This window comes from Vigna unguiculata, chromosome 5, assembly GCF_037176805.1.
Source record: "Vigna unguiculata cultivar grain cowpea cultivar isolate G323 ecotype 2 chromosome 5, ASM3717680v1, whole genome shotgun sequence".
In the NCBI taxonomy this organism is placed as follows: Eukaryota; Viridiplantae; Streptophyta; class Magnoliopsida; order Fabales; family Fabaceae; genus Vigna; species Vigna unguiculata.
The window spans coordinates 13,005,891-13,031,574 of NC_140796.1; the positions used below are offsets into that span (position 1 = coordinate 13,005,891).

At 35.6% G+C, this 25,684-nt stretch overlaps 2 protein-coding genes across 2 annotated transcripts; one reads left to right on the plus strand and one right to left on the minus strand.

Moving 5' to 3' along the window:
• The first annotated feature begins 13,775 nt into the window (after positions 1-13,775).
• On the plus strand, positions 13,776-17,670 carry LOC114183843 (ATP binding microtubule motor family protein). The gene is given in 13 exon segments (XM_085673227.1): positions 13,776-14,133; positions 14,232-14,400; positions 14,799-15,192; positions 15,277-15,482; positions 15,668-15,987; positions 16,075-16,138; positions 16,317-16,407; positions 16,527-16,750; positions 16,828-16,874; positions 16,983-17,004; positions 17,096-17,158; positions 17,248-17,286; positions 17,370-17,670. Coding segments are annotated over 13 exon segments (1,935 nt in total). The 5' UTR covers positions 13,776-13,909; the 3' UTR covers positions 17,442-17,670.
• Positions 17,671-19,958: 2,288 nt separating this feature from the next.
• Positions 19,959-21,311, minus strand: MT2B (metallothionein 2B). Its single transcript, XM_028073229.2, has 2 exons — positions 21,121-21,311; positions 19,959-20,447 (listed from the first exon to the last, which is right to left on the minus strand). The coding sequence occupies exons 1-2, from the start codon at positions 21,186-21,188 to the stop codon at positions 20,273-20,275; spliced, it is 243 nt and encodes an 80-aa protein (XP_027929030.1). The 5' UTR covers positions 21,189-21,311; the 3' UTR covers positions 19,959-20,272.
• Positions 21,312-25,684: the final 4,373 nt, after the last annotated feature.

Consider the following 25,684-nt stretch of genomic DNA (forward strand, 5'->3'; position numbering starts at 1 on the left):
CCTTGTTCTCATCACCCCCCATGGCAGCTCCCGCATCCTTCTCCTCCTCTGCCGCCTTCTCCTCCACCTGCTCAACATCCCCCTCATCCTCCCTCACCAACTTCCCACCAACTACGTCCTTATCTACGTCAAATCTAGAATCCAAGACATCCACATCTGGATGGAAGAAGGCCGCCTACCGCAACCCCTTCTCGAAACCATTAATATGCTCTTGGATGACGCTATTCTTCAAATCGTCAAGCTCCCCAACAGCCCCATCATACTTATCCTTCAAATCTTAATAGTCTTCTTCCAACTCCCCTATACGCTTGTTTAGCTTTTCCTCAGAGTCCAAGCAACGCACCTTCCATGTTGCCAACCTTTTCCTTTCCGCTTCCCAGCCTTCTTTCTCCTTTTCTAAAGCCGCCTTCTCCTCCTCAAGCTTATCCACCTTACCCTGCAACTCCCCCACCTCCTTTACTTCCCTTCTGTAAAGAGACCCTACACGACGACTCAGGACTAAGGCCTTGCTTCCAAACTCTACCATTGTTCTCACAATATGATCCACCTCCATGTTATCAATAGAGTTAACAACGGTATCCGGAAGGTCGATCGAGATATCCTTCCTAACGGATATCTCTGACAACTCGATCAACCCGGCCTCAGGCAACTTCTCTCCACTAGCTGACCCCGCCCCGCTAGCCGTCCCAAGAAGAGCTGCCCTTATCTTCTTCACGTCTTTGCCCTTCTCGGGTCGAGGCGGAAGCTCAGCTTTCCTTTTCGTCCCGCCGTGTACATGCACCTCCACAACCGATTCCTGCAGGTTGGGAACGTCAGCTTTCCCAGCCGCCTTGGCCTTAGCGGCCATTTCCTTCCTCAGTGATTGAAAGAGCGTCAAATTCTTCTTGCCAGATTGCGCCATATGCCCTGCAATAACATATCACAACTCAGATCAAAACAACTTAGCATTATTAACACAACTTAAGTAATAAACATATACCTTCAATATCTATTATCGGATGCACCGAATTATAAACCCTAACTAGACCCTTAGTGGGCAACTTATCCACAAACTTCAACAACACCCCCACCACCTCCCTATCACTAGCCGACAACTCCTCCACTCCCATGTCTTTATATCGAGAAGGATTGTTGGTCCAGCTAAAGGGAAACTTGGTACTCCCATCCACATTCAAAAAATGAGATTTACCCCCTTCCTTGACGATGACTTTGAAGTACCCGTCCTTGAAATGCTTGAATGACTGGGAGAAAGCATCCATTCTGCTGATGTTGGGGCGACTGATTAAAGAGAGCCAAGTAGTCGGTCTCTGGGGTCTGGTGTCATAAAAATATAAGAAAGCATAGGGAGTAGGCTCCAAATATAAGGACTTGCACAGAATGCAGAAGGCCTGCAAGTAGGCCCAACTATTAGGATGTAGTTGGGTAGGTGCCACATTCAACGCCCGCAGCACACCCATAGTGAAATCGTCTAAAGGCAGTCGCACGTGAAGCTGAGAGAAGTGGTACATATACATGTAGAAGAATTTTTCGGTAGCCCCCTCCTGCCCGTGGCATACCCGGTCGACGACACTCACCCTCTCCAGCGAAACAATGTCTCCACTGACACCCTTGGACATGACGGGTGTGCAGTTCAGCCAAGAGTTAAACAGACGAGACCACCTGAATAAAGATGATTGATCACGGACATCAGCAGCAACCCACCCATAACCGCCTTTCGCCGGCCAGTTACTCTCCTCCAACTCTTTGGGAGAATCCTCTCAAACCTCCCTCACTACCTCCATCGGCATCCCGCTCGTAACAACTCCAGAACTTGTACCCTCTCCGCCAAGTCGTCCATCCTTACTTCTATCTGACTCAGTACTTTCACTACTACTAGACGAAGACACGCTACCACTACTGGACATACCTGATTTCATTTTTTACGCGCACCCGGTCGAAATTGAGGACTAGTCGGACACTTTTACGCGCACAAGGTCTTTAAATTCAGAATTCACAAATGAAACAAGTAACCCCTCATCTGTTTGCAAACACATATTTATAGCCCACAATCCCAAACGACGAACCTCTTCCCGCCAACACCATACCACAGACCAATAGACACCATCATTGCAAAAGATATGACACTTCAAAACGACGGCGCCAAAACTTTTTCGATTTGACCAACTGGCACCCTTTCACCTACCTTCTGACGGTTACAAATTCTAAGCCTTAACATTGTTCACCACACTTAAAGGCTGGGGGACTGGTGTATCACACCTAGCCGGTTCTGCTAGCTTATCAACACATATCATCCTTGACCGACAACCCATATCGGACAAGGCTGGGGACTGGTGTACCGTACCTAGCCAAACTCGACCAAGTAAACAGTGTGCATATCGAGACCGTCAAGTACCCAGGCTAGGCCGAGTTAGCACTTCATATCACCAACATAAGCCATCTAGGCAAGTAGTCGGTCTAGACCGACTACTCGAGCATATTTGGTAAGGTTAAAGCCCAGGCCGACTACTCCAATAAACTTAAGCGAAAATCGAAGCCCCCGCATTCAATAGGTCTCAAGGGCCTGGGTTAGGGCCCAGGCCCACTCATGGCCCAAACTAGAGCCCAGGTCAAGACCCAGCCCATGAAATGGTCAAACGTCATTAATGTTCTATAAATACACGTGGACCCCATCATTTAAAGGTACGCATTCATTAATCACTGATTTGACTCTCTAAGAGCTTTGACTTACTTGAGCTTCGGAGACTCTTCTGCAGGTAACCCCTCCTGGGTTCAAGTTGACATGTATCGACCGGGAAGAGGCCAACTGAAGAGATAACGGACTACATGATAAGGTGACGCTTGTGCCTAACCTATCTTATTTGTTCTTCTGCAGGAACAACTAGAAATGCAATGGATTGATATTGTTGGAGTTAGACTTCACCTACTTCACTCTCATGTATATTAAGCAATAAGACTCTTCTCCATTAATTACTAATGTCAACCCACAAGTTTACTCAAACTCTAATCCCTTAGTTGAATGAGCCTAGGTTTCCTTATTTAGAGTCAATTCCTTGATAGCATTCACACAATTCAACTATGGGGCACAACCTCTCACAGGGTATTTGGGTTCCACAATTGTCAACATATGCCAAATCATTGATCACAATTAAACTCAAGCATCACTATATCAAAATGAGAACAACCACAAGCTCATGCTCACAAGCCAATTCAACATCATTTCATAACAAGCACAAAAGATGATCATGAAAAGTACTAATTCAATGCAAAAGATTAGTTCACCACAACCAAGTTACAAAGTTCTATACTAAGCTACAAAGTTAAATACTATCAAAAGAAAGTTAAGACTGAAAACTAAAAGCATAAATAAATCAGGACTATCAACAAAACAAGTCCTGCAAAAAGTGAATCACTCTCTCCAAGTGCTTAGGCTTCATCCTCGCCCTCTTCGTCTAGATCATCATCCTCATCATCTGCAGCAGTTGAGGCTCCACCTCCTCCAGTAGTAGTGGCCTAGGCCCCAGGCCAAGCAACAGTGCCAGAAAAATCCTCAGCTGATGGGGTGTGCAACTCGGGAATCGTTAGGGAGATGCCCTTAAGCATGTCTGCATTAGCCATCCCCAGCCGGTATAAGGCTTGCATCTGGGGTTCCAGGAGCTGAAGGTGATCAAGCTTGGCCTCTAAAGCCTGCAGCCTCATGTCAATGGTGGGAGTTGCCTCGGGCTCAGGCTCAGGCTCTGGCTCTGGCTGATGGCGCCTCCTTGGTTTGGGAGCAACTGAACAGAACCTCTAAAAATATGAAAAGTCAAGGTCCTGTGTTGCTTTCTCCAACGGGGGTACAGAAATATCCACCCCTGCCAAGCTACAAAGATGGGTGATGAGAGAGGGATGGCCAAGAGCGGCCTTGCCAGCGGCGTTAGCACACCGGTGGATCTCATTTGCAATAAACTGCCCTACATCCATCACCCGACCTGTCAGGATGGTATACATAATGGTGGCGCGTCCCTCTGTATGATCAGACACATGGGAGCACGGGGAGATGTTGGCGTGCACAAATGCTGACCAGAAACGGGCCAAGGGGTGAAGGGAACCTCTCAGAATCGTGCCCCTGTGAAATCCTTCACCCGCCAAGCAGAGTGCTTGGATCAACTCTCCAGACGCCACGCCCTCATCATCCAACACTGAAAACTGGCACTCCACATCATCAGCCAGCTGGGTGCCCAAAAATTCATTGATCATGTCCGCATCAAAGGGCACCCTTTTCCCCCGCACATAGCTGAGAAAGGTGGGAGCTGGTGAGGTGGTAACCTTGGCATTAGCATAGAATTCTTTTACCAAGGTTACACTAAAAGTGCTAGGATAGCTACCCAGCATTTCCCAGCCATGCCTGATCAACTCCAATTGAAATTTGTTGACCTCCCCGGGCTTGAGAATCACTTTCCTCTCTACCACCAACTTTCGTTGCATGACCACTTGGAAGCAGTCCTCATTATCCTTTGTGAGGAAGTAGTGAGAGTAAATTCTCTCCTTTCGCTTTTGCCCTTTTGAAGGGTTGCCAACGATGGTCTTCATTCTTTTGGGATTTAAGGAGGATGCCATCTGCAAAATAAACATTGGTACAAAGAGGCAATTTAAAGTTAGCATTGGAGTGAGAGATTCAATCAAAAAGAGAGTTAATTGCATCTAAAGACTAAACTAGACAACAAAACATAGATTCATTCAGATGCCAAAACTATTGCAGCTCTAAAGTTTGACAATCTAAAAAGAAATTGAATGAAAATGGGAAAAAAAGAGCAAAAACAGGGGCCACCGCCTGGCCCTTCCAAAACAGCCGCCAGGCGCCAGCTTGCAGCAGTGGGCACTGCTAGGCGCCACCGCCTGGCGGTAAAACAGGTCAAAATGACCACCGCCAGGCAGTACATAACAGGACAGCCATAAAATGTGGTCAACGAGCACAGAACAACAAGGAACAATTACAATGGCAGCACAAGAACAGAAAACAAGAGCATGTATGACAAATATCAACAGAAACAACAAGTATATGAAAGCAAAATAAACCCTAAGCTGATGAATCAACAAAGGAGTAACAACACAAAAAGCAAAAATGCTAAAATGAAGAGAGCGCAAGAAAGCCATTTTACTTGAGTGGAGTGCAAGAGGAAGTGCTGCAAGAAGAGAGATTGGAGTTTTCGTGAAAGAGATTGGGTCGTGGTTTGTGTAGGGCAGCGCCTGGCGAGAGCAAAGGTGGAGTGTGAGTGAGAGTGAGTAAGGCACGGGAATGGGGTTTGGCAAGAGAGTGAGTTCAGATTGGGGGTTAGCGATTTGAAATTAGGAGAGGAGTTGGGAAAATGAGAGTGAGATAGAGACTTAGGGTTTTGCAAGGTGAGAGTGTGAGGGCAATGGTGCCAAGCGTGAGTGGAAGTTAAGGTGAGGGGTTGGGCCAGTTGAAAAACACGATTAAAAAGCCCAAACAGACCTCGCGCAACGTTACCGCCTGGCGGTAGGTCACGAGCCGCCAGGCGGTATACCGGTAAAATCACTCTAGGGATGTTTTCTGGTGTGGCGCCAGGCGGGCGCTAGGGAGCCGCCAGGCGCTATGCTTCTGCAGTGCTTCCAGTGGTCAATTTCATATATATCGCCAGGCAGGAGGGAGTGTAGCGCCAGGCGACTACTGCAGTGGTGGAGATTTTTGTGTTTTTGGCTATTGGTTGGGTTGGTTTTGACTCTATTGTACTCCACCCAACATTTAACTCTTGCAAGCATCTTTTTCAAACTTTTCCAACTTTAAATCAAGCATTCACACTCAAGCAAAACATTCAATTCACATAACACATGCACACTTAACTTAAAAACACAAATTCACTACACAAGCTATGCTACTATTATTCTCACAAACAACCAATTTTAGACTACCACATTCTACGATGCACAAAGGTTGAATTCCATCTAAAATGCAACAACAAGCACATGTTATCACATCCTAAAACTAAACATGCTTAACAACATTCTAGGCTATACTTCCACAAATTCACAAATGCATGCAACAAAATTAGCACAAAGTTCAAACATCAATTCAAGCACAACAATCTATGCTAACACACTTCACACATGCATAAAAACACAAAGCTATCTTAAAAAAGAAAATTAAAAGCTAAAATGAGTTTAGAGCACTGGGTTGCCTCCCAGGAAGTGTTTGTTTAACGTCACGAGCCTGACAGATAAGGCGCTTAAGCTTGGTTGGTGCTTTTGGTGTGCTCCTTCCCAACCTCACACCTATACAACTTCAATTGAGCACTAGTCACCAATTTAGTCCTTCTAGAATAAGGAGCTTCAATTTCAATCCTTCCATCAACTTTGATGTCTCTAATAACCCACAACCTTGACCATTTTGATTTGAATCTTCTAGGAGAAATCTTCAAATTTTCCTTTCTCATCACAATTGGTTGGCCGGGTCTAAGCCCATTAGTCCCCATCAAAGAGTGGTGGTGAACTAGAGCATCATCTTTCTCTTCCCTCTCTTCATTCACCTTCGCAGAGAAGCAATTGGCGCAGTTTTCAAGCAACTTTGAAGCTTGCCAAGGTCTACTAGTCACAGATAAGACTTCATTGACACCCTTAAGACTAGTTTGTTCATTAGTCGGTTCTTGCACAGCTTCAAGAACGTTGAAATTCACTTCCTCATCTTGGTCCTTCAATTTCAGCGTTCCCTCATCCACATTGATGACAACCTTGGCTGTCTTCATGAATGGCCTCCCAAGAATGAGTGGTACCCCTTCATCTTTCTCCATTTCCATCACCACAAAATCAACCGGGAACTTGAGCTTATCTATCTGCACCACCACATCTTCCACCACGCCATAAGGGTATTTGATGGAGCTATCTGCTAGTTGCAAGGTCATCCTTGTTGGATTGGCTTCGAGACCACCAATATTTCTAAGCATAGATATGGGCATCAAATTAATGCTAGCCCCTAAGTCAACAAGAGCTTTCCCCATATCTTGATTTCCAATGGTACAGGGGATGGTGAAGCTACCCGGATCCTTGAATTTTGGAGGAAGATTTTTTTGAATAATGGCACTACAATTCCCTTGCACTTCAATGGTTTCCTCTTCTATGTACTTCTTCTTTTTGCCAAGGAACTCCTTCATGAACTTTGAATAAAAGGGTATTTGTTGCAGTGCTTCAGAGAACGGGATCTTGATCTCAAGTTGTTTGAATATGTCTTTGAACCGAGCTAACTGTCTCTCTTTCTCTTTTCTTGAAGGATTTTGAGGATAGGGAAGGGGTTTCAAACAACTTTCTCTTTTTGTCTTTTCTCTTTATCCTTCTCTTCACTTTTATTCTTTCCTTCTTCCTCAAAAATCTCTTCATCAACTTCTTCCTCTTGAATCTTTTCTTCATTCTTTCTCTTTTCTCTAGCCCCCACCTTTTCTTTACAACCTAGTCCAACCTCCTTTCCGCTTCTAGTGAAGATGGCCTTACATTGCTCTTTGGGGTTGGCTTCGGTGTTGGCGGAAAAAGAACTTCCTTGTTGATCAGCCAATTGCTTGGCTAATTGCCCCACTTGCACCTCCAAGTTTTTTATTGATGCATCAGTGTTCTTTTGATTTTGAATTGATATTTGCAAGAACTATTGCATCATGTCCTCAAGCTTTGAGGTTCTGTCAGTCAAAGAGGGATGTTGGTAAGTTTGTTGATGTGGGGGCCTATTGGAAGGTCCTGCTTGGCCCATGTTTTGGTGAGGTTTCCATCCTTGATTATAGTTCCCTGGTCGGCCTTGATTGCCCATATAACTAACTTCCTCTTGAGATGTGCTTGGCATAGCACATTGCCCATTGGTATGGTTTCCTCCACATAACTCACAACTTTGCACTTGTTGGAGTTGAGCTATAGAGGCATTTTGAAGCTCTTGAGAAAGTTGTGACAGTTTCTTCATGAGGGTCTCCAACTGCTGAGTCATAATCTTGTTTTGAGCCAATAGAGCTTCTTGAGATTGAAGCTCCAGAATACCCTTCTTTTGAGAATGGGCTCTCTCAGTATAAGCTTCATTATTATTGGCTGCCATATTCTCTATTAACTCATAAGCTTCCTCTGGCGTCTTCCACTTGATACTCCCACCGGCAGAGGCATCTAACATCAGCTTTGATTGGGATTTAAGACCTGCTAAGAAAAGAGTGAGTTATGTAGGCTGATCGAACCCATGAATGGGAGTTTTCCTCAGCAGTCCCTTGAATCTATCCCATGCTTGGCCCAAGGACTCGTCCATATCTTGTTGAAAAATCGAGATTTCTTATTTTCCCTTATTAACCTTGGAATGGGAAAAATATTTGCTCAAGAACTTTGCAACCACATCATCCCAGTTAGTGAGGCTATTTTCAAGAAATGAATTCAGCTAGGCTTTTGCAGGTCCTGCTAGTGAGAACGGGAAGAGACTCACTCGTATGGCTTCATCAGGAACTTGATGGATCTTCACAATATTGCATATCTCTAAGAATGTAGCCAGATGAGTGTAAGGATTCTCATGAGACAGGCCGTTGAACTGATTACTCTGCACCAGATGAATGAGAGTTGGCTTCATCTCCATGTTGGTGGCATTGACGTTTGGCCTAGCAATATTGTTGAAGTTGATATGGCTTGTGAACGCTGCATAATCTTCCAAAGTGTGTCTTTCATGACCTCTACCATCCCCATTAGGATTTTCAGCCATTTCTTCTTCTGGAAAAGAGTCAAGATTCTGAGAAGTAGACAGAAGAGTGTCTGAAGTAGAAGAGTGATGGGCAACTTGTTGTGCTTGAGCTCGTCTTCTCCTTGTGGCACTATTGTTTCTGCGGGCAGTTTTCTCTATCTCGGGATCAACAAGGAGTGGTTCTGAAGATGCAGTCATCTTTGTACGGATCCTACCCTGCATAAACTATAGAACAACCACAAAAAAAAGCTCGAACTACAAGTTAGCCCAAATAATGTGTATCTATAAGTAAACCGAAAGCAATAAATATGAATAAAAGAATTTAATCTAAATAAGTCAAAAATCACACAAAAGTCTAGTATTAGACACGGGTCCCCGGCAACGGCGCCAAAAACTTGTTAAGACTTTGGCAAGTGTACCAAGTCGCGCAAGTAGTAACCGGTAAGACCGGGATATCGTTTCCCAAGAGACTCGTGTATACTAAATATTTGCGTAATTAGTGACTAATTTAAACTAATGAATAAATTCATAATTTGGGTTTTTGTATGAAAATAAATTTTGCCTAAATAATTAAAATTGAACTTGGATATTTGAAGACTCTAGGAAATGGTAAAGACTAGAAATGCAATGGATTGATATTGTTGGAGTTAGACTTCACCTACTTCACTCTCATGTATATTAAGCAATAAGACTCTTCTCCATTAATTACTAATGTCAACCCACAAGTTTACTCAAACTCTAATCCCTTAGTTGAATGAGCCTAGGTTTCCTTATTTAGAGTCAATTCCTTGAATCCCTAAATAAACAAACTCGCTTTACAAATTAGGGTTTAAGACAACTAATGGGTCAAGTTCCATTCCTAGATACAAGTTCCATTAGGTATCTTGTTCCAATTCAAGGTTTCAAGAGATATTTTCCAATACCTAATGACCCAAATATCATGCAATGAATGGGTAAAACAAAGCAAGCTTTAAATGCATAAACAAAGATACTAGAAATCAATGGAAGAAGCATATATATATTCAAACCATTCAAAAATACATGAAAGTTCAGTGGCTACATCTAACCCCAACAAAAATGGGTTTAGCTCTCCATTGTCATGGAGAGCTCAAGCTTACAAAATGGAAAATGGAAGAGAAAGAGATACAAAGAGGAAGATGGAGTTGTTCCCACAAGCCCTAGCACTCCTCCAAGCTCTCCAAATCGCGTTGCTCAAGCTCCAAAATGTCCAAGATCCGTTTCCCCTCTCGAAAATAGAAGAAAAAGAGCCAACTTGCCACATCAGCGAAAACTAGCGCCTGGCGGAAGGGTCTCACCGCCAGGCGCAAGCCACCAAACAGGGGGCAAGTCTTCCCGCTGCCGCCCAGCGGTGGCCAGCAGTGGCACCTGGCTGGCGCTTGTCTAGCGCCTGGCGTTGGCGGCTGGTTGCGCCTGGCGCTGTCTCTGTGTCACCAGGCGCTTCCTGTTGATATTTTTGCTCTTCTCCTTGCTATTCCGGGTCACTCATTTGTCTGGACTTTTGGAGCAAAGCTTCCAATCTACAAAAAGGACACAAAAAATAGGGATTAGTGGTATTTTTAGATCAATGTAACTCACAATGTATTTATTTACAAAAGTAAGGTAAAATTGAGGATTAAGTAGGTTAAAAGATTTGGAAGAGATGATTTTGCTAATGAAATATAGCTTGGATAATGATAAAAATTAACATTATCAATAGCCTTGCTTCTTGGAAGGCAAAGTTGCTTTGTATGATGGGAAGAATTCAACTAGTAAATTCGATGATATTTGGCTTGTCTTATAGCTTTTAGGTTTATAAATGGTCTATTAAGTTTCTTTTTAAGGTGGAACAATGGATTAAAAATTTTATTTGGACTGGGAACACACAAAAATGGGGACTTCTCATTGTTAAAGGTCTATCTTAAGTAGTTCTAACGTGAATGGTGATTTATAGGTTATTAATATCCATTTGAAAAATAAAGCTTATCTATTTTTGTTTAACTTGAGAGTTTTCTTATGGCACAACGACTTGGGTTGAATTCATGCATATTCATTTTCTTAAGTTTAAATATAAAAAATATATGTTCTTTAACCCATCGTCAATTTAGAATGATATTAAGGATGTCTATGATGTTGTTCTCTAAAATACTTTTTGAACACTAGGTAAGGGTGTTTGTATTAATATTTAGAATGATCATTTATATTCTGACATTTGCATATCCAAATTGGCTTGTATTTCTTATTTTGACAAAGTAAGATTATACATTGTTGTTAACTCATTTTGGACATGTACTCACTAGACCTTTTCTCCTTTTGTTGTCAATTTATGTGATTTTCTTCTTTGATAATTAATGAGGATAAGGATGTGCCTAATTAGGTTCTTGATGATACTGACATCCTTTCTCAAAAAGTTGCTAAAAACTTGTACTCTTCCGGTATGAAATTTGTGGATTGGGGGAATTTGATTTGGTTGGATGTTGTGCCAGCAACTAAAACTTTGGTTCTTTGGAAGCTATTGTGTGATCTACCTATTGATTTGGAGGTTCAATAAAGGGGTGTGGTTTTACGCCCTGAGTTTTGGTTTAGTTGGATGCTTTAGTATTTTTAAAGGAAGTCAGAGTGAATCTAGGTAGTTTTTCAACTTTTTGAGTGAATGTAGGAACAATGTTGAATCTTTCTCTCATTTATTATTTCATTGTTCTATTTTAATGCGATTGTGGGAATGGTTGCAGGCTACTACTATTTAGTTGGAAAATGAAGCATATCTATCACATGTTGCTTGGATTTTGATTTCTTAAGTCTAAGTATAAAAAATATATCGTCTTTAAATCGTCGTCAATACAAAATGGTATTAAGGATGGATATGATGTTGTTCTTAAAATTACTTACTAGGTAAGGGTGATTGTATTAATTTTTAAAATGATTGTTGATGTTCTAACATTTGCACATATTGGCTCGTATTCCTTATTTTTTATAGAGTAAGGTTATTTCATTGTTGTATTTTTATGCAGTTGTAGGAATGGTTTAAGGGAGTTTTTCAGGATTTGCAGTTTTCCTATTTAGATTTAGTTGTTCAATTTATGAAATCTCTTTGTAGTCCTTTGCTTAAAGTGATTAAAGTGGTTGTCATTATTGCGATTATTTAGATGATATGGAGGATGAGAAACCATAATAGATTTTAGGTTCCAATTGCTTTTACTTTTTCTATTTTTCAAGATAATGAGTTGGTGTGTATGGCTGGAAATAAGTCTAAAAAGCATATAAGTAGTATTGTCTATGATTTTTTTGTGCTAACTTTTTTCAATATTCAAACTAGAGAGGGTATGAAGGTTTCATTTACAAATGTAATATGACAAGTTCCATCTTTTAATTGACTTACAGTGAATATTTATGGTGCAACTAGGGATTGTTTTGGTTTAGTTGCATGTTCGATATTTTTAAAGGAAGTCAAAGTGAATGTGGGTAGTTTTTCTAGCTTTTTAGGGGTGCAAACTTCTATAAATGTTAAGTTCATAAGGGTCATTTATACTTTGGAGCATGCTTGAATGGAGGATTTTCAAAGCTTGTGGTTCGAGATTGATTCTACTTTAGTTTGTCATGATTCAATGGACTAACGAGTGGTTCATTGGAGTCTTAAAGGACAATGATATCGATGCTTACATTTTTGTAAGCACGTGTAGTTTAAAGTTTCTCGTATTTTTTTGTGAATAAAATCATTTCACTGATAAGTTAGTTAATGTGACTTTTATTCATAGAGAACAATATAAATTTGTTGTTTTAGCTCCATTTGTTTTATTTAATTTTTTTTATAATAGATATAATTTATTTATGTTTTATGAATTATAATTTTCATGATTTTCATGTAATTTTCCATGTGATAACAAATAATTGATGATCATAACTCTTCATAACAATATATATACTCTAAGTTTATTTAGAAAACTATTAAAGACTCTTGTGTAAGAAATCGTAAAACTATCCAAGAATATAAGAATATATATATATATATATATATATATATATATATATATATATATATATATATATATATATATATAATTGAACTCAATTTTTTTACCAAATATAAACTACATAACTCTTATTAAAAATAACCGTATAGAATACTTAATAAATATTGAGTTAAGTATGTTTTTAGTCCTCGAACTTTGACTAAAAATTAGAATTCATCTCTGTCTTAAACTTTGATATATTTTGGTCCCTAAACTTTAAAAATGAATGAATATAGTCCTTTTAACCTAATTATGTTAATTTTTTTTTTACATGTCGAACGCTTTTCATATTAGTATTGGAGTTTTTTACACTGTTTGACACATTCTTGGTTCAATATCTATTGAAAAATATGTTCGACACTTCAAAAAAAGTTAACGTAATTGTGTTAAAAGGACTATATTCATTCATTTTTAAAGTTTAGGGACCAAAATTTATTAAAGTTTCAGACAGGGACGAATTCCAAATTTTAGGTCAAAATTCAGGGACTAAAAACATACTTAACCCATCAATATTTATTACACGCCATATTTTTTCGGAAAAAAAAAATCTACATATTTATAAGAGCATTGACAACATATTTTTACCAAAGAAAAAATCCAGAAAATTTTACCTACCAAACAATATGTTGTGTTTAGAATAAACTATATGTAATGTTATAAGGAAGCGATAATTTACGTTGAAAACTTGAAAATCAAATGTAAATTGTTTTTGAAATCTTTCTTCGCATGATGCATGGATGCGAAGATTTGGACAGAAACATTAGCAATGAAAATTATGTTAATTGTCATTGACAATGGTTAAAGAATAAACAAGCATTATTAGAAATTTATTATTTAACAATATCACCTTCTTACTAAATTTTCAATCTACCTATTTATGAACAATGCCGATCAAAAACAAAAAAACCTATTTATGAACAAATGATATCTTTGCCTATTAATAATCTTAATATTATAATATGAATATCTTCCCAAATAAAGCTGAGTTTTAAGCTTAAATTCATAGTATATGGGTCCCACAAACAAAACGGGACCACGTATTCCATCATGGTCACATTCAAATGAAAAGTGCCTCCGAAATTCACCGGGCAAACCCAACGGTCTTGTGTTTTTAAAAACCTCTGCCACTCTCCATCTCTGTGTAATCACGAACTTGAATTTCACCAAAGATTAAAATCTTCATCAATTCTCCATCAAATTCTGAACCTTTTTCTGCCTCATGGCTGCTACACCAAAACCCGTCAAATCTTTCACTCCGAAGAAATCCTCCGACACCTCAATTTCAGTTTCCAAAGTGAGGGTTATCGTCAGGGTCAGACCCTTCCTCGCACACGAAACCTCAACAAAAAACGGCGACCCTGTTTCGTGCATATCCGTCTTGGACCAAGAGTCCGAGTTTCCCCAGGAAGAGGTTGCTGTTTATCTCAAAGACCCAGATACCAGGTCTCATAAAGTTTCCACCTTTGGATTTTTCTGTGGGTGAAATTTGGTTTTGATGATGTGGGGTTCTAACTGTTTCCGTTTTTTATCTTTTACCTTAGCCGGAATGAGTGCTACCAGTTGGACTCTTTCTTTGGGCAAGAAGATGACAATGTGGGACAGATATTCTGCAGAGAAGTGAGCCCCTTGATTCCGGGAATGTTCGGTGGATCCAATGCCACAGTGTTTGCTTATGGGGCTACTGGCAGTGGGAAGACATACACCATGCAGGTGTGAGTGTGATATTTCAGGAAACTTGTTCTTCACTTTGTTGCAATAGGGTTTTTACTTCATGGAATATTACAAGCTAACCTCTTGTGATTAGCAATGTCAATATGTCATACTTTGCCCGTAGCAGGTGTTCTTTTTTTATACATTTTTTATCTAGATGTATGACTTAGTTTATCTTTGAGCAATTTCTGAATTTTGAGCTAAGAGGATTAGGAGGATTTCAGATTTGTATTATGAGGTTCAGCAATAGCTTTTAAATTAAGTAGATGTAAAATAATTCTGCTTGCTTTTAAATTTTAGTACTTGTATTGTATGTGATTTTTCTTTTTATACTTTTTAGAAGTTTCTTACTTTTTTTATGTTGTATACACGCGATGAACCGATGCTTGGTGTTGCAGGGAACTGAGGAACAACCTGGGTTGATGCCACTGGCAATGTCTATGATCCTGTCTATTTGCCAGAGCACTGGCAGCACAGCACAGATCTCATACTATGAGGTCTACATGGACCGATGCTACGACCTTCTGGAGCTAAAAGCGAACGAGATTTCAGTTTGGGATGACAAAGATGGACAGATTCACCTCCGGGGACTGTCTCAGGTTCCTATAAACACCATGTCTGAATTTCAAGATGTTTTCTCATGTGGAGTTCAGAGACGCAAAGTTGCCCACACAGCTCTCAATGATGTCTCTAGTAGGAGTCACGGAGTGCTTGTGATATCTGTGTCCACTCCTTCAGCTGATGGCACCGGAACTGTTGTATGTGGGAAGTTGAATCTCATAGACTTGGCAGGTTACTTCCATGCTCAATCGGTATAAGGGATCAGAAGCACTTATTGTTATAACTTATAAGCTTATGTTATTAATGTTGAAGCAGGTAATGAAGACAACAGAAGGACCTGCAATGAAGGGATTCGTCTCCAAGAGAGTGTAAAGATAAACCAGTCCTTGTTTGCTCTGTCAAATGTGATATATGCATTGAACAACAATAAACCTAGAGTACCCTACCGAGAAAGCAAATTGACCCGTATATTGCAGGACTCTCTAGGGGGAACAAGTCGTGCACTGATGGTTGCTTGCCTGGTAAAGCTATAGAGTTTATAGTTCTTTTCTTCACATTTTCTGTTAGTCCTCTAAATTTTCTGATGAGCTTGATTAAAGGTTTTATAAAAGTTTGTTTGTGAAACCCAAAAGAAAACATTATTAGTTTGCTTCACTGTTAACTATGGTTAGATTGAAAATTTTACTGTAGACTATTTTGATTTCAGAATCCAGGAGAATACCAGGAATCTGTTTATACTGTGAGTTTAGCTGCTCGATCAAGGCATGTCACAAATTTTGTAACTTCAGCTCACAAACAAGAGACCCCAAAAGTTAAAGTTGACATGGAAACAAAATTGAGAGCTTGGTTAGAATCAAAAGGCAAAACAAAGAGTACACAAAGACTTGGGCCATTTAATTCTCCTCTTCTTAAGAAAAATCCCGTTTCCATTGTTACACCTGCTAAGAGATCCATTACCTTTAACAGTTCAGTGAAGAAGGGGGGAAGAACTGCCATCAACTTCGATACTAAACGTACCAATGAAAGGTGACTGTAGGGTACCTGTGCTTATTATAGAAAATCATTCTCTCATTGAGTCTGTTACTCACTTCTTCTAAATGTTTTACTTAGCAGTGCCTTTGCTGTGGCTTTTGGAAATTTACTAGATGTTGAAGCTTCAATTGATTCATGCATGGAGGTGAGTATCCAAAATAACCTATGCGACGTCATGCATACTGAAAATACAAGCATTATCACAAGAAGCAAGAAAAAGTCCAACAAGGAATTCGTTGTCTTCCCAGATTTTAAAAATTTTCATGACAGTGAAGAAACCTTTGCATCTTTCTCTAAATATGATAATACTCAATGCTTTGCAGAATGCACCATCTGCTGTCAAGGACAATGATAACAAAGAGACTGAGCATGATGCTAATAAGGCTGCCTGGGAATCATACAAAAATCTACCTGGTATGCTGCTGTGAAATTCTTGATAATATTTGGCAATATAATAGGGAAAATTTAAATTGGTACTTTGGTATAGTTTCTGTGCTTGTTAAAGCTTTAATGCAACATGACTTTGCATGTAGCCGAGCCATCGAGAAAGGGAGTGAACTCTAATAATGAGAGTAAAGATGCAGCACAGAGTCCTTTAAGAAAAGCCCTCTCTCCCATCAACATCAATGCTATTCAAGAACCCCTTGAGGCATTGTCTTTCACACAAACACCTTTTCTGACAACCTGCTCTAATAAAGGGATACAAAAGGATGCCACTCCACTTGGAAAATTTAGCACACGAAGTTCTACACTGAAGGTAGGCAGAGGTTATCTGACTCCACTAACAAATGAACTTTTTGAACCACATTTCTCACATCTCTTTTCAATTTGCAGAACTGTCTAGTTCAAGAATACCTCGATTTCTTGAACAATGCTAGCAGGTAAAGCAAACACTTTCCTTTGTATCATGCCTACTATCTAAAGCATAACAAGTCTGTGTAACCTTCTATTAAGGTATATATTAACATTGAGTTCAATTCTGATTGCAGAGAGGAACTACTTGAGTTAAAGGTATATTCCAGATGGTCACAAATACCCCATAGCTACTTCTTTTAACTGTTTTTCTTTCATTTTGTAACTTCCGTGGATTCAATTCCTTCAGGGCATAGGAGAGAAAATGGCAGAATACATTATAGACCTCAGAGAAGAAACTCCTCTTAAATCGGTTAGTATAAAGAATATTTATAATACAGATACTGAATTAAGTAAGCATAATAACGCTTTTAGTGATGCTTTGTTTTTGGTATTTTGCAGTTAAATGATTTGGAGAAGATAGGTCTCTCTAACAAGCAGGTATGTTAAGCATGCTACATTAGCTGAAAATTTTCTTCTAAAAATTGTGAACAAAAATTCTAACTTCCACCACTTTCTGACAGGCCCATAATCTGTTCACTAAAGCTGCAAACAAGTTATTTGAAGAATAAGCTGAAGATTCAATACTTAATTGAAGTTCACTATCAGTGTTTCTATTTTATACGCTAACATCAAGTGCAATTTGCATTCCTTTCAGCTAGCAACCTATTCTCAGCTTGTTTTGTGTTCCTGTATGTTGTAACAGCCTAATCATAACATATTTTATGTGAGATTTATATAACTTTTCATATTCATGTAAAAGGTTAAGAATCTCGTGTATGAATTTGAATTTTCTATTAAGTCTTAAGTGTTTTTCTTTCTAAATCTCCAAGATACATTAATAAACATTACACTGATTTTAAGTTTTAAAATATATTAAAAACATTTTTAATACATCAACATCAATACATTTTAGTCTGTGCTCATTTCGAAAGATTTCCTATTCGAAGAGATGAGCGAACGCTGAAGTCACATATTCACTTATAATTTGTGCTTTTACATTGTCCTCATTTTATTTACATATTACAAAATGTATGTGTCACTGCATCACGCTTTATCCGATTTCACTGTGTTTTTTTTTTTACATATTTTGTTTTTATTTAAAGTTTTGTCATCTGTTATTTAAAATAACTAATAAATTTAATAATGAGAAAAATAAAAAATTAATAATATTATTTATTTTTTAAAATCAAATTATTTTGAATCAATCACAGTTCATTTCAAATTACTAACACCTACTAAAGTTTTAGTCTTACTAAATACATTATATTTTCTATTAATTTTAAATTATCCTTTCTTCCTCCATCCCCACACTTAAATTTTTCATAGTGTTTTTAGTGTGAGTGGGGTGGGAATTATTGATGTTTATTTACCATGCAACTTTATTTATGTAGCAGCAAAGTAAAACAAAATTTAAACTCTTCAGATTTTACATGCTCTCTCAGATCTGATCTACACCTGTTTATTCACCACAGCAAAGCACACAAGCCAAAACAGCACCAAAATACCACTAAATAATAAAAGCTTCTAGGTATTTTTTAAAAACGTATAAGAAAAAGAGTAAATAATAAAAAAATATATAATAAATAAAAATTCAAAAAAATAATTGAAAAACTGATGTGGGCTTAACCCATTCCAGCTCTCTTTCTGAATCATCTTGATATGTTCACCTTTAATTTATTTTGGGGTCAGATTCATATATGCACCCCCCCTTTTGCTTAATGTACCATCTTTGTATGGCTTGACATTGTGAAATCTGCACCTTCACCTTTATTTAATGTACCACTAAAAGAGTCAATGGACTCAGAATTCGAATTTTTGAAAGACTACAGGTATTGAAAGGATTGACTCCATAGCATAGGAAGTACATTATTAAATACTATATCTATATTAATGTTCTTGTTGTGGAGAACACCAGGTATATAGATAGTTAATCATATTGCCAAACATTAATTTTTAAACGTTTTCAATAACTACCAATTATTCATAACATTTTAGAATATTACAGCAGTAATACTTTATGTAGATTTTTTTTATTAATCCGATGAAAATTGTAAAAATAATATTACCTTGTTTTATTAATCCATCAAAGTTGAATAATAATAGGAGTAGAGTAAAATATTCTTCATTCATGAATAGAATATTGAATATTTTATATTTTTGGCAGCAGAGTAGTAATTTATAACTGTCTATGAATATATTTTTCTATGAGATAAAAAAAATTAATTTAATGATAAATCGTGATAAAATTTTTGAATAATATAAAAATAATCTGTTAAATTCTTAATCTTTGATGTCAAAAGAATTAAAATATGGAATTATTAAGATTTCTAATCTTAGAAGAAAAGAAAAAGTCTTTTATATTCTAATCTTGAATAAACTTTAAATTACTAATATATTTTTATTCTTACTTTTTTGAGGGTTTAATAAATTAATTTTAAAAATTTTAAAAATTCAATATTATAAAACATTGATTTAAGTTCATACAAAATATTTCTTTATATTTTGTTCTATAAAAGTTTTTAAATTTACTGTGCTCCTCAACTTATAAAATATTTAATTCTTTAAATATTGTATCTTATAAAATAAAATAAACGTTATTTACAACTTTCCTTTATTAGTTTAATTACAACTTTATATTCATTTTATAAGTTTCACGTTAAATAAAATGTTGAAAATGATTAAGACACACATACTTTCCTTTATTAGTTTAATTACAATTTTATGCATTTTATTAAGTTTCAAGTTAATTAAAAAGTTGAAAATGATTAAGATTGTTCGAAAAGAACCACTGTAGCTGTAACTATCACAGTAGTAATCTGCCAAAGGTTTCAGAAACACGCACATGGAACTCAAACTCTCAGTCTTCGAGTAGAAGGGGACCAACACCAACACCGACCACACCATGTGTTTGAAAAAATGCCATTCTAATTTCATATGCTACCTCCAAAAACAAATGGAGAGAGAAATGATCCTTTTTTTTTTCATCAAATTCACACCCACACACTTTCATCACTCAAGTAAAAAAGTGTAGTTGAATGATTGTCCTTTAAATTGTTTATATGGAGCATAAATAAAATTCTTGATAAAATAACAGAAAATTAAATACTCACTTTTTCCAGTAATATAATATTATAAGCAGAGACTGATAATTCTGATTAGCCAACTTTACACAGAACAAACAAAAGTAACCATGGCTAGATAATCCCATCACAAGTCCATAGCAATTGAACTTGTTCAAGGGCAAGACATGGCCACTTTATTCTAAAGGGTGTTTAAACCTAACACCAGAGAACACGAAAACAGACACAAAGACTTACATAGTTTTAAGCTTTTTTAACTACGGATAATAGTTAATTATTGTAATTATTCCTGCCACTAATTGTAATTAAGGTTCATCTCTGCTTCAAGCTTTTGCTCTGCAAGCTCACTTGCAAGTACAGGGGTTGCATGTGCAGTTTGCTCCACACTTGCAGCCATCAGTCTCACCAGCAACACCCATTTCAGCACCTTCGAATTGAACCCTCACAGGTGCCACTCCCATCACCAAACTCTCGGTGCTTGTTTGCTCCGCGTAGCTCAAGTCTGGGTACATCTTGCAGCTGCACAACAATCAAAAACCAGAAAATAAGAAAACAGAAAGTTTAAGGGAATTTTAGACAACACAAATGGTAAAAACTCCTCTTATGATCATTTTTTTTACACGAAAACACTGCGTTTCTCTCCTCTTAACATTACACAAACATTAAAATGGTTCATTTCCATCATGATCAAGTGAATTCACATTCAACCTATTTCAGGACTCCCAAAAACATTTCCCCAGAAATAAAAGCCTCGTGGAGATTCTAACAACCATAGATCAACTCAAAGGGTACCCAAAAAGCCAAACAACATCGGAGCACCGCAATCTTTACACAAGTGGAAGAGACAATCAAAGTGGTCGGAATTAAACATGCAGAAACCCACGTAAGAAAAAAAAAATAACGAACTTCCCTAGAAATTCAACGGAGGGTTACCCAGATAGCAAATCAAAACACCCTAAAAACCTTCCTCTGTAAGGAAAATACAATTCTACATGTTGTGTAGAAGAAAAATAAATGTTCAGATTATCAGAATATCCCCATGCAAGAAAATTAACAAAGCGTGAACTTTCATGCAATTTAACCAAAAGGGTCATCAGAAAGCAAATCAAAATCCAGGAACAAAACTATCCCAACAAAAAAAATTCCGATATTTGAAAAGGTGACACAACAAAAGCACGAAAACCTCACTCACCCTCCGCAGCCGTTGCCGCACTTGCAGGAGCTTCCGCAACCACAGTTACCACCGCAGCAAGAAGACATTTTCTCGGGTAACAAAAAACAAACACAGAAGAAAAGAAGATAACGACGAAGAACAAGTCACAAGAACAATTATCACACACAGGTTCGAGTTTCAAGGAGGAGCCATGATCCCAATTTATAACACAATTGAGTGGAGAGAGAATGGAATTCCCACCGTCCACGTGTCTATATCTGACGGCGCTTTTAATCCTCTTCGGATCTCCACACACGTCGACGTCGTTTTCGACACATCATCATCGCTATTATTTGCAGTGGAGTTTTGTGGGGTTTTCTCGTGTGTTCTAAAATGTAGGCTTGACAAACTGAGAACCATTGGATGGGACGTTAGATAGCGGTCAACAAGGGAGAATCAAGGGTGAGAGTTTAGTGATGAAAAACGTGAAAATATCTATGGGAATTGTGACGACGTGGCACTGGTTCAATCATTCTTATCCTTTTCATAATTAAGTTTAAGTTTTCAATTTGTAACTTCATTAAATTTTGAGTTATTTTAAAAATTGTATTTTTAATGAAGTTTCTCGAATATCAGTTTCTATCAAAATTGCTTTTTATATTCATAATTTAAATTTTTTATATTTTTTATTAGACAATGTGACTGTTAATTATGATTGTGTAATATTCTTATTTTGTTCCTTTAGTAATGGTAACGTGAGAAAAAAAAATTATAACATATTTCAAATAGACATTATTTGGTATTAACTAATTAATAATAGTCATTATGATTTTATACTCATGATATTTGAGGATAAAAAATCCTTAATTATCAATAGTTTATCAAACTCAAGTATGTATTGTGTTGTTTTGGATTTCTTGAAGAAAATAGGTGAAGAGAAGAAATGAAGAAGAAATTTCTATATATAATCACGGATGTCAAAATGGGTCAGGTCCATTGGGTCGGCCCACCAATCCGTCAAGAAAATGGTAAGTCGGATTGAAATTTTTAGTCCGTTAATTCGTTGTAATTCGGTCCGCCTAGTCCAATTTAGCTGGCAAAAACGGTTCAGCCCGCCAATCCGTTTCTTTTTTATATTTAAAATTAAAAATAATTAAAAAATAATATTTTTTATATATTATATAAATAAATTTATATATATATATAATAGATTTATAAACAAAAATTTATAAAAAACTAAAAAAATTAAAAAGAAAACAGGTTCGCTCGCTGACCCGTCCTAAAATGAATCGGGTCGCAATATTCAGCCCATTTATGGGTGGCGGGCCAACCCGACCCGTTTTCGCCGGACCACAAACGGGTCGGGCCAAAACGGGCCGGACTGACCCGTTTTGCCATCCCTATCTATAATCGTATCGACTAGATTTTATTTTGATTGAAAGTGTAGTAGAAATAATGTTTTATTTTAATTAAATTTTATTTAAATGAAAATTCAATTAAGAAGATAAAGGTGAGAAAAACATCATTTATTTTTAATTGAATTTTTTTAATTAAAATCTCGTTTATCAATTTTACTTTTTGTTTATTTTTGTTGAAATACATTAAATAAGGTGGAAAAATCCATCACAATTTTATTAGGTTTGATTTTTTTTAATTGAGATTTAAAAAAAAAAAGAGAACAGATGAATTCAATATTAATAATAAGAAAAAAATTTTAATTGGATTTCACAATACCAATAATAAGGTAAACTTTTAATTTTATTAAAAAAATTAATTAAGATAGATGAAAAAAAAATATTGTATTAATTTTTGATCAGATAGTGTTCACTTATAATACAAAACGATGGATCATTTATCTGAGACCGTGAACATGTGGTATAGTAAAAAAAGACAATTTACCATTTTATGATTTTACTCAACCATCCTAACAATATTGCTATAATATTACTATGTTATGATCATGCATGATATTTAAATCACAAATACTATTTATAAAATCTTTTTATGTTATAATTTAAATATCAAATTTTATTAAAATAAATATATAAAGATAAAGTAAAATGAAAAAGGTGAATGATTAATATTTTCAAACTGAAAAATAGTGTGAAAAAACAACAATAATGAAAGTTAATGAGAATCAAAGTAGAATTTTAGAAAGTTAGTATGAAAGGAAGTATTTGTAATACAATTTATACATGAATTTTGATATAAATACGGTTTTGAGTTATAAAACCAAATTTGACTTAAGATAATATTAAATTGTAATTATGAATATCATGACCGATTCTTAGAGATGTTAAAATGGGTTTTATCAGTCCGCCAAAAAAAAGTTGAGTCGGGTTAGAATTTTCAACCTGTCAACCCGTTTTAGTCTAGTCCGTCTAATCCATCAAACTGGTGGATCAGTTCGTCTTAGTCTGCTAACCTTTTATTTTTAATTTATTTCTGTTTAAAAATAAAAAATTAAAAAATAAAACAAAAATTGTATATTATATAAACAAATTTATATTTATATAAAAATTATAAACAATTTTTTTTAAATATTAAAAAAATTAAAAAAAAAGTGGCCAGTCCACCAACATGTTCTAAAACGAAACAAATTGCAATATCTAATCCATTTTTCAGTAATAGACCCATCCAACTCAACTTATTTTTGACATACCATTTTATATATTTCTTTTTCTGTGAATATCCATAAATCGAATATCAAAATAGTATATTTATTTTTTGTGTGAAAATAATAACCTCCACATCATCGCTCAATGATAAAAAACATTAATTACAATATTATTTTTATATTAATAAGAAGAACTTCAAGTCATATAATTGTCAAATGTGAAGCTAATTAAATGCGAAGTCAATTAAGGAAGATATCAAAATAAAATGACGATTATATTATTCAATTAAAATAAATTAAACTATAATAACTCAATTAAAAAACTAAAAATTTCCAGTACAACAAACAAATTTAATATGAAAACTAAAAATACTCTAATTTATGATAATTTTCAAACTTTATAATTTTTCATAATCAACTCATTTTTAAATAAATTCGTTGAAAAATAATTAAATTTGTTTAGGTGTAATAAAAAAAACAAAAACATTTGAATAAGTAGCTAAAACGAAAAATTATTATCTCGTACATAAACGTATTTATAAACGAAATATTTGTATAGATTTATAGACGTATTTATTTTTTATGTTTTAAATTTAATTGTTATTATCTCGTATAATTTATAAAAAACTTTTATAAAAAATAAAAAATATTTGAATCCTTAAATTTAAATTTTGCGACATGCTCGAATACTATTACTTTTCACTCTTATAATACAACTTAACTTGAATATCACATCTTAGAGTGAATACCTTAAATTAAATTAATAGTAATAGGTTACCATAACTGAAAAATTTACCGAATTTAAATAGTAATTTAACAAAAGTCATATTTTAAAATACTAAAATATAGTAACTTTTAATATATATATATATATATATATATATATATATATATATATGTGTGTGTGTGTGTATATAATAAAATAAAATTTATATTCAATTCTTTAATAATAAAAAATAGACTTACACAAGCAAATCGTCTCGATATTGTGAAACCCAGAAATTTGACCATATTCCAACATGACCTTTCACTAAAAAATATTAAAATTAAAATTATGTATTAACTATAAAATAATAATAAGTTTTAACATATTATATATGCTTAGGTAATGTGTGCCCTCGTTCCAAATTTGTATTTCAATTAAAGATATGATATTCCCACATCTGCATTGGCTTTTTTCATTCCTAGAAAAGATAAAAAGTGAAAAAGAAAACACAATACATTCTTATCTCTTTTTTTTTTTCTCCTCTTCTTTTGATGTGTGACAGAGACATGTATGGCTATAAAAATAAAAAGAATGAGAAAAGTTAGTAATAGTTATTGCAATGATGATTACTTAGGATTCTATGAAAAGCTATTATGCAAATCCAAAGGGAATAATGGCCGTGACCTAATTAATTCAAGGTCAAATAAATAGGTAGGTGTAAACTTTTATGATTAAAAAAAAGTATAATATTTTTTTTAAATCTCGATTTAATAAAAGAATATTAATATATTTTAGTTTTAGGGTAATAGAAACATCTTATAATTTTAGAAGAAAAAAGCTTAAATTTTATTTATATCTCATTAATCGTTGAGATAGTGAGCACGAATTTGGTAATTCTTAGTAGTTATTTATATATGTTTATTAGTTTTGCTTGTTTCTTTATTAAATTAAAATTATTAGTGATTTTCTGAATTTAATTATACACTAATTCAGATTTTCGATATATCTAATAATTACTCATATCAAACATGTCTTCAAATACGGTTTTGTTAACAAATTTCAACAAAAATAATAGAATTACAAATTTTATTCTAATGTTGCATTTTTCTATGTACTAAAAATTAAATATGACAATATTTATTATACCAAATTAAGTATATAACTTTTTTTTTCTATTATGATAATTTAAAATTTTACCTTACTAATTTAAATATTTTCAATTTAATTTTATTAAATTTGGAAACAAATCATCATAGTTATTTTTATTAGATCGTACTAAA

Bases quoted from the DNA above. Each gene is read 5' to 3' on its own strand.
- MT2B (XM_028073229.2), bottom strand. From the start codon at position 21,188: ATGTCTTCTTGCTGCGGTGGTAACTGTGGTTGCGGAAGCTCCTGCAAG. The intron at 20,448-21,120 runs GTGAGTGAGGTT...ATTGTTGTGCAG, and splicing joins TGCGGCAACGGCTGCGGAGG to CTGCAAGATGTACCCAGACT.